Source organism: Hylobates moloch, unplaced genomic scaffold, assembly GCF_009828535.3.
Source record: "Hylobates moloch isolate HMO894 unplaced genomic scaffold, HMol_V3 SCAFFOLD_21, whole genome shotgun sequence".
Lineage (NCBI taxonomy): Eukaryota > Metazoa > Chordata > Mammalia > Primates > Hylobatidae > Hylobates > Hylobates moloch.
This window is the reverse complement of record NW_026652296.1, coordinates 11,697,543-11,713,366: the sequence shown is the minus strand read 5'-3', so window position 1 is coordinate 11,713,366 and position 15,824 is coordinate 11,697,543. Positions and strand designations below refer to the sequence as shown.

Genomic DNA, 15,824 nt, shown 5'->3' with positions numbered 1-15,824 from the left:
TTGTATTTCTTGGGGTGGGGGGGAATGTTTTTTTCATTGTTTGTGTTGCTTATAGCTATTGGGTGGCCCTTTGTTTTTCGTTCTTTTTTTTTTTCGTTTTACAGTCATAGCCAAATTATTCCAGGCAATTTGTTTTCTTATAAATTGGGTCAGTTTGTTGGTGGTTGGTTTTTTTTCCCCATAATATATTTTCTTTTCATTTCATAGATATTGATACTAGACGCAGGGCTGCTTGTGATCTGGTACGAGGATTATGCAAGTTTTTTGAGGGACCTGTGACAGGAATCTTCTCTGGTTATGTTAATTCCATGCTGCAGGAATACGCAAAAAATCCATCTGTCAACTGGAAACACAAAGATGCAGCCATCTACCTAGTGACATCTTTGGCATCAAAAGCCCAAACACAGAAGGTAAATATTTTTAATGTGGTTTTGTTTCTAAAACAGACATCAGTGACACCCACACAAGTCAAAAAGAAATAACGTCTGTGATAATAGAGCCTACTCTGCCAGATAACCTATTAATTCTGATTAAGATTTATATAATCTCTGAAGATGGCTTTATGTTGATGTATTGAGCACTTAAGTTTCTTATAGACCAGAAAATTGATAGATGCCACACTTGTTACCTTAGCTGAGACCTGCTGTATAAAATATGCTTAACTTAAACTTAGCTATTCTTTAATTTAGGAAAGTTTCTTTATTGTCTATTAGTATAGTCTTATTTTACATTTTTATATTTTTGAGACAGAGTCTCACTTTGTCACCAGGCTGGAGTGCAATGGCGCGATCTCAGCTCACTGCAACCTCCACATCCTGAGTTCGAACGACTCTCCTGCCTCGGCCTCCCAAGTAACTGGGATTACAAGTGTGCACTACCACACCTGGCTAATTTTTGTATTTTTAGTAGAGACAGGGTTTCACCATATGGGCCAGGCTGGTCTCAAATTCCTGACCTTGTGTGATCCTCACACCTCAGCCTCCCGGAGTGCTGGGATACAGGTGTGAGCCACCGTGCCTAGACAATATAGTCTTATTTTATATTTTATACGTAAGCAGTTTGTGTTTTGTTGTTGTTGTTTTGTTTTGTTTTGAGACGGAGTTTCACTCTTGTTGCCCAGGCTGGAGTGCAATGGCACGATCTTGGCTCACTGCAACCTCCATTTCCCGGGTTTAAGCGATTCTCCTGCCTCAGCCTCCTGAGTAGCTGGGATTACAGGCATGCACCACCACCCTGGCTAATTTTGTATTTTTAGTAGAGACGGGGTTTCTCCATGTTGGTCAGGCTGGGCTTGAACTCCTGACCTCAGGTGATCCACCTGCCTCGGCCTCCCAAAGTGCTGGTATTACAAGCGTGAGCCACCGTGCCTGGCCTAAGCAGTTTGTGTTTTGAAGTGTTCATCTCTTCTTTTTTTTTTTTTTTTTTTGAGACGTTGTCTTGCTCTGTCATCCAGGCTGGAATGCAATGGCAACATCTCAGATTACTGCAACCTCTGCCTCCCAGGTTCAAGCAATTCTCGTGCCTTAGCTTCCCGAGTAGCTAGAATTACAGGTGCATGCAACTACACCTGGCTAATTTTTTGTGTTTTTAGTAGAGACGGGGTTTTGCCATGTTGGCCAGGCTAGTCTTGAACTCCTGACTTCAAGTGATCTACTTGCCTCAGCCTCCCAAAGTGCTGGGATTACAGCCGTGAGCTCCTGTACACAGCCAGTACAGTCTCATTTTATACATGAGCAGTTTGTATTTTGAAGTGTTCATCTCCATTTTAACGTGGTTTTCTAAAATTGTCTGAACTTCTAATGTGGTAGATATATACAGGTATTTTGTTATTTTACCATGTTATGAATTTGCTTTTCAGCATGGAATTACACAAGCAAATGAACTTGTAAACCTAACTGAGTTCTTTGTGAATCACATCCTCCCTGATTTAAAATCAGCTAATGGTGAGTTGTGAAATTCTTGCTTTCTTTACAGCTTACCACACTATATCTGCAATTCAAAACATGGCTTCCTATCCTTATTCCCTTTCGTTCTTTTTTTTTTTTGCTTTTGAGATGGTGTCTTACTCTGTTAGCCAGGCTGGAGTGCGGTGGCGCAGTCTCCGCTCACTGCAACTCCCACCTCCTGGGTTCAAGCGATTCTCCTGCCTCAGCTTCCCAAGCAGCTGGGACTATAGGCACGTACCACCATGCCCGGCTAATTTTTGTATTTTTAGTAGAGACAGGGTTTCCCCATGTTGGCCAGGCTGGTCTCAAACTCCTGACCTCAGGTGATCCACCTGCGTCGGCCTCCCAACGTGCTGGGATTGCAGGCATGAGCCTCCATGCCTTGCCTATTATTTCCTTTATTGAATAAAATCTCAAATGATTTCCTCAGATCTTATCCATGTGAAATTAATTATTGATAAAGAAAATATTGCTTGATTAGGAAAATAGGAATAAGTACAACTAAACTGTAACTCAGCTTTGCTACCTAGTGTTTAAATAAGAATTATACATTGGCTTCCTTTTTTATTTGAAGGATGAATTCTTAAATATTGGAGTACATTTCAAAGTACTAGAAAATTGATAAATATTAAGGATATCTTTTGGCTGCGCGCAGTGGCTCACACCTGTAATCCCAGCACTTTGGGAGGCTAAGGTGGGAGGATCATGAGGTCAAGAGATTGAGACCAGCCCGGCCAAAATGGTGAAATCCCGTCTCTACTAAAAATACAAAAACTAGCCGGGCGTGGTGGCGCGTGCCTGTAATCGCAGCTATTCGGGAGCCTGAGGCAGGAGAATCGCTTGAATGCAGGAGGTGGGGTTGCAGTGAGCTGAGATCGTGCCACTGCACTCTAGTCTGGGATACAGAGCGAGACTCTGTCTCAAAAAAAAAAAAAATTAAGGATAGTTTCTGATGTTTATGAATATATTGATCTATATCCAGATATATTCCTTTTCTAAAAAAAAAATTTAATGTAGGAAATTTATATACACCCAAAGGTGAAGAGAATATTGTAATGAGCTCCCATGTGACTGTCATCTAGCTTCAAGAATTATTAACATTTAGTGATCTATTCCTTTCATTAATTTATTTCCCTACCTACTAGAATAATGTAAAGCAAATTCCAGCTAGAGAGACATGTTTCTAATTCAGAATAGCTTCACTTCTGGGAATGTAGGTAGACATGCTCACCGATGCATGGTCCAGCTCATTTTTACTCAATTATATAATATGTGTTCCTTCGTCATGAAACAGGCATGGGGAAAAATAAAATTATTTATAATCCTACCAAAATTAATGGCTAAATAGTAAATCATAATATAATTAACTGTGCTTTAATTACTTGACATTTTGTCTTTTTTTATAACTCTGATGATGTCACTAATTTGGAAGTAATGATCCTTACCACTTAAGTAACGATGGCTTTCTGTTTTTTTAATAGTGAATGAATTTCCTGTCCTTAAAGCTGACGGTATCAAATATATTATGATTTTTAGAAATCAAGTAAGTAGCTTTTTATTTGTTACACGCCACTTAATGTCTTTAAGAGTTTTATTATGTACCACCTTCTCGTCTACTGTGCAGTCATTTTATATCCACATCTAACAAAATTAACAGTGATTTCTTTATAACTTAGAATTTTAGACCATGCTTAATTTTCCTCAGATGTCTTTTTGCAATAATAGAATTGGTATCTAGATAATGTCTACACATTGCTTACAGTTGATTGTCCCTTAAGTCTCTTAATTTACAATAGAGAAGTCCTTCTCTCCCGCTTTTTGTTTGAGATGGAGTCTCATTCTGTCACCCAGGCTGGAGTGCAGTGGCACCATCTTGGCTCACTGCAACCTCTATCTCCTGGGTTCACGTGATTCTCCTGTCTCAGCCTCCCGAATAGCTAGGATTACAGGCACCTGCCACCACACCTAGCTAATTTTTTGTATTTTCAGCAGAGACGGAGTTTCCCCATGTTGGCCAGGCTGGTCTAAAACTCCTGACCTCAGGTGATCTGCCCACCTCGGCCTCCCAAAGTGCTGGGACTACAGGTGTGAGCCACTGCACCCAACTGCCTTCCTCTCCTTTTATTTATTTATTTATTTATTTTTATTTTTTTGAGACGGATCTCACTCTGTCATCCAGGCTAGAATGCAGTGGCGTGATCTCAGCTCACTGTAACCTCTGCCTTCCAGGTTCAAGTGATTCTCCTGCCTCGGCCTCCCTAGTAGCTGGGATTACAGGCATCTGCCACCACGCCTGGCTAATTTTTTGTATTTTTAGTAGAGATGGGGTTTCCACATGTTGGCCAGGCTGGTCTCAAACTCCTGACCTCAGGCGATCCACCAGCCTTGGCCTCCCAAAGTGCTGGGATTACAGCCGTGAGCCACTGCACCTGGCCTCTACCCTTTCTTATGCTTGTTGTTGGAGAAAACACTCATTTATCTTAGAGACTGTCTCACATTTTACTTTTGGCTGATTGCATCCTAATGGTATACAGTCATCCCTCAGTATTCAAGGGATATTGGTTCCAGGACGCCTGAATATCCCAAAATTGATGCATACTTAGGTCCCACATTTGGCCCTGTGGAATCCTCATATATGAAAAGCCAGCCTTCCACATACAGATTTTGCATCCCAGGAATACTGTGTTTTCTATTTGCATTTGGTCTAAAACAAATCCAGCCAGGCACGGTGGCTTGTGCCTGTAATCCCAACACTTTGAGAGGCTGAAGCAGGCAGATCATTTGAGGTCAGGAGTTCGAGACCACCTTGGCCAACATGACGAAACCCCATCTCTACTAAAAATACAAAAATTAGCTGGGTGTGGTGGCACATGCCTGTAATCCCATCTACTCGGGAGGCTGAGTCATGAGAATCACTTGAACCCAGGAGGCGCAGGTTGCAGTGAGCCAAGATCGTGCCATTGCACTCCAGCCTAGACAACAGAGCAAGACTCAAACCTGTGTTGTTCAAGGGTCTCCTGAAGTTTATGCTGTCCCTCTAGTCCCCATATTTCTATATTGGTAAATCTGGGGGCTTGATTAGACTTAGATTCCTTGGTCGGGGGTGACACAAGAAAGCATCACAGGTATACTTTGTTTCATTTTATCAGGATATACACAATGTCTGTTCTGGTTGTTTTTTTTTTTTTTCTCCTCACTGCAAGCTTCGCCTCCCGGGTTCACGCAAATTCTCCTGCCTCAGCGTCCCAAGTAGCTGGATTTACAGGCATCAGGCATCACGCCTGGCCCTGGTTATCCATTTTTAGTGATGTTAAGACAGATCAGTGGATTCAGATGAAGGAGAACGTTACATTGTCAACATTTTTTAAATAGCATTTTAAAAATTGAGATATACTTTACATAATAGAAATTTTGCCATTTTATTGATTTGTTTATTTTTGTTTTATTCTTTTTTTTTTTTGGAGACGAGTTTCGCTCTTGTTGCCCAGGCAATGGAACAATCTCAGCTCACTGCAACATGTGTCTCCCGAGTTCAAGTGATTCTCTTGCCTCAGCCTCCTGAGTAGCTGGGATTACAGGCATCCACCACCACTCCTGGCTAATTTTGTATTTTTAGTAGAGACGGGGTTTCTCCATGTTGGTCAGGCTGGTTCTGAACTCCCGACCTCAGGCGATCCACCTGCCTCGGCCTCCCAAAGTGCTAGGATTACAGGCGTGAGCCACTGCGCCTGGCCTTATTCATTTATTTTTGAGACAAGGTCTCACTGTCTGTCGCCCAGTCTAGAGTGAACTACTATGATCATAGCTCACTGCAGCCTTGAACTTGTAGGCTCAAGCGACCCTTTTGCCTAAGCCTCCCTGAGTAGCCAAGACTATAGGTGTGTGCCACACCACTTGGTTAATTTTTTATATTTTTTACTTAGTTTATTGTTTCTTTCTCTCTCTTTTTTTGAGAGGTAGTCTCGCTCTGTTGCCCAGGCTGGAGTACAGTGGTGCGATCTCGGCTCACTGCAGCCTCCGCCTCCCAGGTTCAAGTGATTCTCCTGCCTCAGCCTTCTGAGTAGCTGGGATTACAGGTGCCTGCCACCATGCCCAGCTAATTTTTGTATTGTTAGAAGAGACAGGGTTTCACCATGTTGGCCAGGCTGGTCTCAAACTCCTGACCTCAGGTGATCCACCCCTGCCTCGGCCTCTGAAAGTGCTGAGATTATAGGCGTGAGCTACCACACCTGGCCCATTTCTATATTTTTTGAAACAGGGTCTCATTCTGTCGCCCAGGCTGGAGTGCAGTGACTTGACCACAGCTCACTGCAGCCTTGAACTCCTGGGCTCAAGCAGTCCTCCCACTTTCAGCCTCCTGAGTAGCTGGAACCCAGGCACGTGCCACCACACCCAGCCATATTGCATTACTTTTAAAAAATCGATTGAGAAAAACTATAGAGAATACCTGCTTCCCCAGTTAGACAATGTTGGGATTTTGCCAATCTTAAATGGTATCTCATTGCAGTTTTAATTTACATTTGTTTTATTTTGAGTTCAGTTAAGCATCTTTCCATTTGAAGGGTCCATTTTCATTTCCTGTGAACTGTGAATTCATATTCTTTTGCCCATTTTTCTATCTGATTATTGGTCTTAATTTTTAGAGAACATGTAGTTTTTCTTCTGATTATTAACGCCTAGGTCACTTTAATTGTACTGAGAAAAAAATCAAAATGTACACTCATCTTATTCCTTTGATGTCTTTGCCCAGTAACAATGGTGCCGTCTTGCAAAATATTTTAAACACACAAGCAGGAATAAAACAGTATGATGATTACTGAAATAATCCTCACAAATCTTAAAACTCCAGGCCATATTTATTTATAGATACATATACAGTGGAGGTACTCCAGGTGCTCCCTGCCCAGTCAGTCCATTTCTCTCTATAGGTAATTACTGTAATGAATTCAGTGTATTTTACACCCATGGAAGTGCTTTTCTTACGCTTTCACTACTATGTTTCTGCAAAAATCATTTAGTATCATGTAGGTTTTAATTCTTTTTTTTTTTTAGATGGAGTCTTGCTCTGTTGCCCAGGTTCAAGCCATGCTTTTTTTATACTTTCACTACGTGTTTATGTTTCTGCAGAAATTATTTAGTATGCTGTAGGTTTTAATTTTTTTTTTTAGATGGAGTCTTGCTCTGTTGCCCAGGTTCAAGCCACTCTCCTGCCTCAGCTTCCCAAGTAGCTGGGACTGCAGGTGCCCACCACCACGCCCAGCAATTTTTTGGTAGAGACAGAGTTTCGCCATCTTGGCCTGGCTGGTCTCGAACTCCTCACCTCAGGTGATCCACCCGCCTTGGCCTCCCAAAATGCTGGGATTACAGTCGTGATTCACCACGCCTGGCCTAGGTTTTAAATTTTTGTTTGTATAAATGACATCATACTATGGGTTTCATTTTTCTGTTTTTTATTTGTTTCTTTGTTTTGAGACGGAGTCTTCGCTCTGTCCTCAGTGCAGTGACACGATCAAGTCATGCAGTGGCACGATCTTGGCTCACTGCAAGCTTTGCCTCCTGGGTTCATGCCATTCTCCTGCCTCAGCCTCGTGAGTAGCTGGGACTACAGGCGACCGCCACTATGCCTGGCTAATTGTTTTTGTATTTTTTAGTAGAGACGGGGTTTCACTATGTTAGCCAGGATGGTCTCGATCTCCTGACATTGTGATCCACCCGCCTTGGCCTCCCAAAGTGCTAGGATTACAGGCGTGAGCCACCGTGCCCGGCCTTTTCTGTTTTATTTTGAGAATGGAGTCTTGCTCTGTTGCCCAGGCTGGAGTGCAGTGGTGCAATCATAGCTTACTTCAGCCAGGAAGTTCTGGACTCAAGCGCTCCTCCTGTCTTAGTCTCCCTAGTTGATGGGATTACGGGCATGCTCCACCATACCCAGCTACATCATGACTGTTTGTCCTTAAGATTTTTTTTTTTTTTTTTTTTGAGACTAACATCTTTTTTTTTTTTTTTTTTGGGGAGTTTTTCTTGCTCTGTTGCCCACGCTGGAGTGCGGTGGTGCAGTCTCGGCTCACTGCAACCTCCGCCTCCTGGGTTGAAGTGATTCTTCTGCCCCAGCTTCCTGAGTAGCTGGGACTACAGGCGCATGCCACCACGTCTGGCTAATTTTTTGTATTTTTAGTAGAGACGGGGTTTCACCATGTTAGCCAGAATGGTCTCGATCTCATGACCTCGTGATCCATCCGCCTGGGCCTCCCAAAGTGCTGGGATTACAGGCGTGAGCCACTGTGCCCGGCCTAACATCATTTTTGAGTTATTCATTTAGTGCCTAAAGCGATCCAGTTACCTCAGCCTCTCAAGTTGCTGGGACTACAGGAATTCACTACCATGCCCAGCTAATTTTTTATTTAATTTTTTTTTAATAGAGATGGGGTCTCTCTATGTTGCCCAGGCTGGTCTTGAGCTCCTGGGCTTAAGCAATTGTTCTACCTTGGCTTCCGAGAGTACTGGGATTATAGACAGGAATGAACCACCACACCCAGCAGGCTTTTCTAGTTTAGACTAATGAATGTTTCAAATTTAGAGGTTTTTAATGAAGATTGTTCTTGTATTTGTTGCTTTTTGGGGGTGGGAAGAAAACAAAAAATGAGACACAAAAAGGTTAAATAACTTTTTCAAGAAATATCTACTAGTGATGATTCTTAAGTTTGGTGAAATCTTAGTCTGCTTCTCTGTGATATTATTATTTTATGGTATGTTGATTTATCCTCATAGATGTTATCTTCATAGTTTTGTGCTCTGAAAAGGAGAATTTAGAAAGTGGAAATTGCACCATTATGTGCAAGTAAAAGTTTTGATTTCTGGGCAGCATCATCTCCTATTATAACAGAGCTTAAAAATAGCAAATTGTTATTTAAATCAACAAGCCCTTCTCTTCCAATTGTCTTTTGCTCAAATATGGAATCATTGCATTTAGAGCATGTGTATTATTGTGTTTTTTAGGTGCCAAAAGAACATCTTTTAGTCTCGATTCCTCTCTTGATTAATCATCTTCAAGCTGAAAGTATTGTTGTTCATACTTACGCAGCTCATGCTCTTGAACGGCTCTTTACTATGCGAGGGCCTAACAATGCCACTCTGTGAGTATTTCATTCTAAAGTTTTTTAGCCTGGGGTAGGGGCTGTACTGTGCTGGTCAAAGATACGTCTGAATGTTTTCATAATTTCACTAGTAGGAAAACAAATGTCTGCTTTTTATTCCTTTATACTCTGTCTCATTCTAAAAGGATTTGAGGCTGCTTACTAAAATAGCTGCATTATGACAATACAATTAAATAAACTGGAGCCAAGGAAAATAACTGGGATAAAGTTAATAAACAGAAATGTGTGTCAAAGGATCCTATATAGTAGTTCAAGAAACTCCAAATTTTATTTGGAGTCTCTTAGCAGCCAAGGCAAAGAGGGAAACTTGGGGAGTTAAAATTTTCACAGGGTCTATGACATAAAAGTTAAAGCAGAGAATACTGTACAGTAGTAGTAGTAGTGTTCTCAGCAACATCATGTAACAGTTATTTTCATGTGGCTATTTGCGTAATGTCACTTACTTCTGAGATATGACCTAACCGAATGAAAGTAATTCACTAGGGGCCAAGAAAATAGCTCTTCTGGCCTGAACCAAGGATGAAATGTAGAGGAATGGATGGTCTGCATGTCTTTCAGGCCACTATTCAACAGTATTATTTCTTGAAACTGAGCTTTGGGTAAGAGATGGAAAACGGTTCTAGGTTCTTTCCTTCATCAAGAACTTGAAGTACAGATACTCTCAGTGGCCACTTAAGGGTAGAAGGGACATCCTTTGAGGTGAGTCAAGCCAGTACCTATATTCAGGCCCAGAATTTATGCAGAAAAAGGTTCTGAATCTTGCTCCACCTCCAAAAACAAAATAAATGACAGAGGCCCCTGAGATTCTGAGTTCTGTTCTCAGTGGTAATAGATACAAACCAGGGACAACTGTTTCAACTTTAGATGTTGTTGGGTTTAGCTGGTTTTTTGGTTCAGTTGTGTTTGGTTCTCGATGTGCCTTCTTAGGAGCCTAACATGAGCACATGTAAAAAAAATTATTTTCCTAAACTGTCTATCAATTGTCAGTGGTGGGAGATGACTCAGTTTTATGCTGAGAAGGGTGACATAGTGGTTGCCAAGGGTAATCCGCAGTGACAAGCTCAAGAGTTGGTAGTGACTGAAAGCTGTTTTTTCATCTATAGCTTTACAGCTGCAGAAATCGCGCCGTTTGTTGAGATTCTGCTAACAAACCTTTTCAAAGCTCTCACACTTCCTGGCTCTTCAGAAAATGAATATATTATGAAAGGTAGGCTGTTTCCTTGGTGTGCAGACTACAGGTATCCAATCTCAGATTGTGAGGGTGAGCACTCTGAGTTATACTTCAGGTTATACAGTCTATGAACCAGATAATGTTTACCAAGTAGTAAGTTAGTTTAGATATTTCAAAATGAAAAACATTATCTTGTTTACTATTAACAGTAATCTTTTTTTTTTTTTTTTTTTTTTTTTTTGAGATGGAGCCTTTCTCTGTTGCCCAGGCTGAAGTGCAGTGGCTTGATCTCAGCTCACTGCCACCTCTCCCTCCTGGGTTCAAGCGATTCTCCTGCCTCAGCCTCCCGAGTAACTGGGGATTACAGGCACACTCCACCATGCCCGGTTAATTTTTGTATTTTTAGTAGAGTCAGGGTTTTGCCATGTTGGCCAGGCTGGTCTCAAACTCCTGACCTCAAATATCTGCCTGCCTGAGCCTCCCATAGTGCTGGGATTAGAGGCCACTGCACCTGGCCAACAGCAATCTTAATTTGATATGGAACCTCTCATTACAGAAAATGTAGTAAAGCCTTTTTTTCCTTCCCTAGATTGAGTTTCTTTAAGGCAAAGAAGAGATCATGCAACATTTATTAACTGCATGCTCACCTAGGTAGGGGTGAAATGTGGGTGCCTGTGGTAGACTCTACACAAATCGTGTCTTCTTACATACTGCCAAGGACACAGGCTGATGTATCCATCCACCAGGCACTACATTAGTTGGGTGTCCTGATGCCAGCTCTGAATTTAGAGACAGTCTCAGTGTTTTTCACTGTCGCATCCCAAAAGCCTAGCGCATTGGGTCGTAGGAAGCACTTTTCAGAGAAACTCCCTGATCCTTCTAGTCTGGATCAGAAATCCTAGAGTGGATGTGTGTATCTGGGTGTATGTTTCCAACACAATCCTTCCCCCAACAATGATGTATAATTGTGTGATTAAATGTTGTTTAATGTCTTTTTTTTGTTGTTGTTGTGGAGATGGAGTTTCACTCTTGTTGCCCAGGCTGGAGTGCAATGGCGCAATCTCAGCTCACTGCAGCCTCACTCTCCTGGGTTCAAGCGATTCGCCTCAGCGAATCAGCCTCCCGAGTAGCTGGGATTACAGGCGTGTGCTACCACGCCCAGCTAATTTTGTATTTTTAGTAGAGACAGGGTTTCTGCATGTTGGTCAGGCTGGTCTTGAACTCCCTACCTCAGGTGATCCATCCGCCTCGGCCTCCCAAAGTGCTGGGATTACAGGTGTGAGCCACTGTGCCCGGCCTTAATGTCCATTTCTATGAGAGCAGCTAACTAGTCTGTAATCTTCATTACTGTGTTTTTAGGGTATGTAAAAATACACAGTATGTAATACCTTCTCTGTACGGTTGTATGAGTGAATGAAATAATTCTGCGCCAGCCTAGTGGAGGAGCACCAATTTATCCTCTAACCCTTTTAACCCAGGTCAGGGAAGGATTTTCTCTAGGAAGTGATATCTGAGCTGAGATATGACCTAACCAAATGTTAGGTGTAAGGGATAGGTAGCAATCTGTTGAAGGGTGGATGAGTCTTTGGCTATGGTAGAGGAGGAAACATGTGCAAAGTTCAGGAGGCAAGAGCAGATAGCTTTCTGTCCTTTGTGCTTGGCATGTATTTGGGGCTCTGCTTAGTAAACATTTATTTTGGAAATGTTATTTGTGGAAAGAGAGCTTTCATACATTTTTAGCTGACAAATTTATTTTTCTCCCATGCTTCCTATTTTTAACCCATTTATGGTCTTTTGAGCAGTATTTTTGCAATTTGGACTCTCTGTGGCTTTACATGTATTTTTAGAATTTTTTTAGGCTCCTAATCTCTCTTTTTTTTGAGGGAGGTGGATAGGCAATTTTCTCTTTCAGTTTCCTGTAGTTTGTGATCGTGTTTCCTTTAGGCTAGGGCTAAACATTTTCTAATGCTGATTTCTTTTTTTTTCCTTTTTTTTTCTTTTTTCTTTCTTTTTTTTTTTTTTTTGAGAGAGAGAGAGAGTCTTGCTCTGTCTCCCAGGCTGGAGTGCAGTGGCATGATCTTGGCTCACTGCAACCTCCACTTGCCAGGTTCAAGCGATTCTCATGCCTCAGCCTCCCAAGTAGCTGGGACTACAGACGTGCACCACATACCTGGCTAATTTTGCTGTTTTGAATTGCAGGTCTAGTGTGTTATTTTTTTTTGAGACGGAGTCTTGCTCTGTCACCCAGGCTGGAGTGTGCAGTGGCGCAATCTCGGCTCACTGCAAGCTCCGCCTCCCGGGTTCACGCCATTCTCCTGCCTCAGCCTCTCCGAGTAGCTGGGACTACAGGCACCCGCCACCACGCCCGGCTATTTTTTTGTATTTTTTAGTAGAGACGGGGTTTCACCGTGGTCTCGATCTCCTGACCTCGTGATCCGCCCGCCTCGGCCTCCCAAAGTGCTGGGATTACAAGCGTGAGCCACCGCACCCGGCCTAATTTTGCTATTTTTGATGGAGATGGGTTTCGCCATGTTAGCCAGGTTGGTCTCAAACTCTGGCCTCAAGTGATCCGCCAGCCTCGGCCTCCCAAAGTGCTGGGGTTACAGGTGTGAGCCACCAAGCATGGCCTCTGCTACTGATTTCTAAGAGAAAGAGACCCCAAACAGTTCTCTCTCAGACTCACCTGCTCCATTCATGTCAGCTCACTGTTTCTTCCTCTTAGTCAACCTCGTTAGTTAATTATTTTTTAAACCTTGAGCCTTCTAGAAATACTCAGTATTTCCCAGCTAAATTTTGTTGCCAACCCCTGTCCTAATTTTAAAAGGAAGGGAAATTTAGATTATTTTTAAATGTAGAGAGCTATCTTGGGGTTGTCTAAGCATCTTAAAATTTAGTTGATGAATTAGTGTGCTTTTTTTCCCCCCAGTTGCTCTCTTATTCTGAAGTTTGACTAAACTCTATTTGTTTTTGCTGTTTTTATATTTTACAGCTATCATGAGAAGTTTTTCTCTCCTACAAGAAGCCATAATCCCCTACATCCCTACTCTCATCACTCAGCTTACACAGAAGCTATTAGCTGTTAGTAAGGTAATAGAGCCAATTTTGAAAGTGGGGTTCCTTTTTTATTTGCTCCAAACTGTTTGGGCCTCAGAACTCTTTGGCATTACGTGAAGCTTTAGAGAAGGTCTGTGAATTCTTACTGACCAGCTGCTAATGGACTTTTCTGAAAGTGTGGGCATGCTGTTAGATTGGAGACATAATAGCAGTCACCTTTAAGTGTATGCTAGAAGCTTGAATACATTTTCATTCTCATAACAAAAGTAACATGTTTATTATAGAAAAAGAAAGTGCAGATGATCCAAAATTACCTTAAATGGAGTTAAGTAGGCTTTGCACTAAATGGATATAAAAGAGGCTGCCTGGACTTCTATGAAGTGATGATTAAAATCCTTTGTGTTGTCTTTTCTTCCTTACTCTTATTTCTCAAAAGGAAAGTTTACTCTTTGATCAAAATTTTACAGATACTTAGATTCATGTTTATTAACACTAAGTTTTAGAAAATAAAAAATCCATTTAAGGCTGACAGAATTCCTTTTTAGATGCTATTCTTGATCTTACGAGAATTAGATCAATTCATAGGAAGTGTTGGAGGGATTTTGGAGAACAGAGTGATTATTGTTCAACCGAGTTAGGACTAAGGGTCTTTGGACCACTTAGGGCCTTGAGGGATGGAGAGGGGAGGGAACCTAAGTCTCCGCCTCCCATATGTATACAATCTCATGTTCTGATTGAGTCAGATTTGTATGCTAATAGCCTTCGAAGAACTTGTTTAAAGGAAAATGGGGTTTTGTTGCTTAAAAAGAACATAAAAAACTACTCATTTGGGGGATCATCACTCAGTAGACATAGACATTGAGGCCCACAGAAGTTAAGGCTAGTGGCATTACTAGGACTTAGTATTTCTTCTCTGCAAGGGCACGTGGGTTTAAGACAAGTTACTTACAGCTCTGGGAGCTGAGGTTTGTATAAGCAACTCTGTAACTCTGAAGTATTTTTTTCATGGTGGACTTTGGGCCATTAAAAAAAAATTCAAATGAACAAGCACTAGATTGGTGTAATTGGTGTTTTTTTGTTTTGATTTTTAAAAAATAAGATGGCCTCTATTTTAAATGTGTTTTATAAAGGTTAGGTGTGGATTATTAGTATAATTAGCTTTTTTTTTTTAATTTCAGAACCCAAGCAAACCTCACTTTAATCACTACATGTTTGAAGCAATATGTTTATCCATAAGAATAACCTGCAAAGCTAACCCTGCTGCTGTTGTAAATTTTGAAGAGGCTTTGTTTTTGGTGTTTACTGAAATCTTACAAAATGATGTGCAAGGTAAGTTAACGGAAATTATTTTCTTTGTAATGGAATAAAATTAACATGGCTATAAAATGCAGCCTACCTAAGCGATGTGGGCCTTTTGTGTCAGTCATTCCCTCTGAAGCTCACAGCTCTGTTTTTACTTTTATCAACAGAATTTATTCCGTATGTCTTTCAAGTGATGTCTTTGCTTCTGGAAACACACAAAAATGACATCCCGTCTTCCTATATGGCCTTATTTCCTCATCTCCTTCAGCCAGTGCTTTGGGAAAGAACAGGAAATATTCCTGCTCTAGTGAGGCTTCTCCAAGCATTCTTAGAACGTGGTTCAAACACAATAGCAAGTGCTGCGGCTGACAAAATTGTGAGTCAGGTTTTGATATAACTGTAATTTTATAAAGTAGCTTGGAGAAACTGGGGATGGCAGATGTTTGAAATTTTTTTATTTAAAATAAATTTAAGGCTGGGGGCAGTGGCTCAAGCCCACCACTTTGGGAGCCTCTAGTGGGAGGATCCCTTGAGCCCAGGAGTTTAAGACCAGCCTGGGCAACGTGGTGAGATCTATCTCTACAAAGGAAAAAAAAGCTTTTTAATTAGCTGGACACAGTGGAGCATGCCTATGGTCCCGTCTACTTGGGAGGCTAAGGTGAGAGGGTCGCTTGAGCCCAGGAGTTTAAGGCTGCAGTGAGCCATGATCTCACCATTGCACTCCATCCTGGGCAACAGAGCTAGACCCTGTCTCTTAAAAAAATAATAATAATAAGGGAAATAATTAGTAGAAAATGTTATGGTATGTTTTATTAGAATTCTATATCCTTTTTTTATATCCATGATTGAAAATTTTAAAAACAGAGCCAAACATGTTGATTTTAAGAACTTAACTTTGGTCGGGCGTGGTGGCTCACACCTGTAATCTCAGCACTTTGGGAGGCCAAGGTGGGCGGATCACCTGAGGTCAGGAGTTCAAGACCAGCCTGGCCAACATGGCGAAACCCCATCTCTACTAAAAATAAAAATCAGGTGGGTGTGGCGGCACATATCTGTAATCCCAGCTACTCAGAAGCCTGAGGCAGGAGAATCGCTTGAACCTGGGAAGCAGAGGTTGCAATGAGCCAAAATCGCCCCATTGCACTCCAGCCTGGGCAACAAGAGTGAAACTCCGTCTCAAAAAAAAAAAAAAAAAAATTA

The 15,824-nt window shown here is 41.6% G+C and overlaps 1 protein-coding gene across 2 annotated transcripts in view; it reads left to right on the top strand.

The window, feature by feature from the left end:
* Positions 1 to 15,824, top strand: part of CSE1L (chromosome segregation 1 like) — a 50,956-nt gene that overhangs the window by 29,142 nt on the left and 5,990 nt on the right. For both annotated transcript variants that reach the window (XM_032142283.2, XM_058432909.1), the window contains 8 exons: positions 208 to 410; positions 1,859 to 1,943; positions 3,428 to 3,489; positions 8,940 to 9,076; positions 10,201 to 10,304; positions 13,258 to 13,355; positions 14,501 to 14,651; positions 14,792 to 15,000. In XM_032142283.2, the coding sequence (XP_031998174.1) occupies positions 208 to 410; positions 1,859 to 1,943; positions 3,428 to 3,489; positions 8,940 to 9,076; positions 10,201 to 10,304; positions 13,258 to 13,355; positions 14,501 to 14,651; positions 14,792 to 15,000 (1,049 nt within the window). The remainder of the gene's footprint in view (positions 1 to 207; positions 411 to 1,858; positions 1,944 to 3,427; positions 3,490 to 8,939; positions 9,077 to 10,200; positions 10,305 to 13,257; positions 13,356 to 14,500; positions 14,652 to 14,791; positions 15,001 to 15,824) is intronic.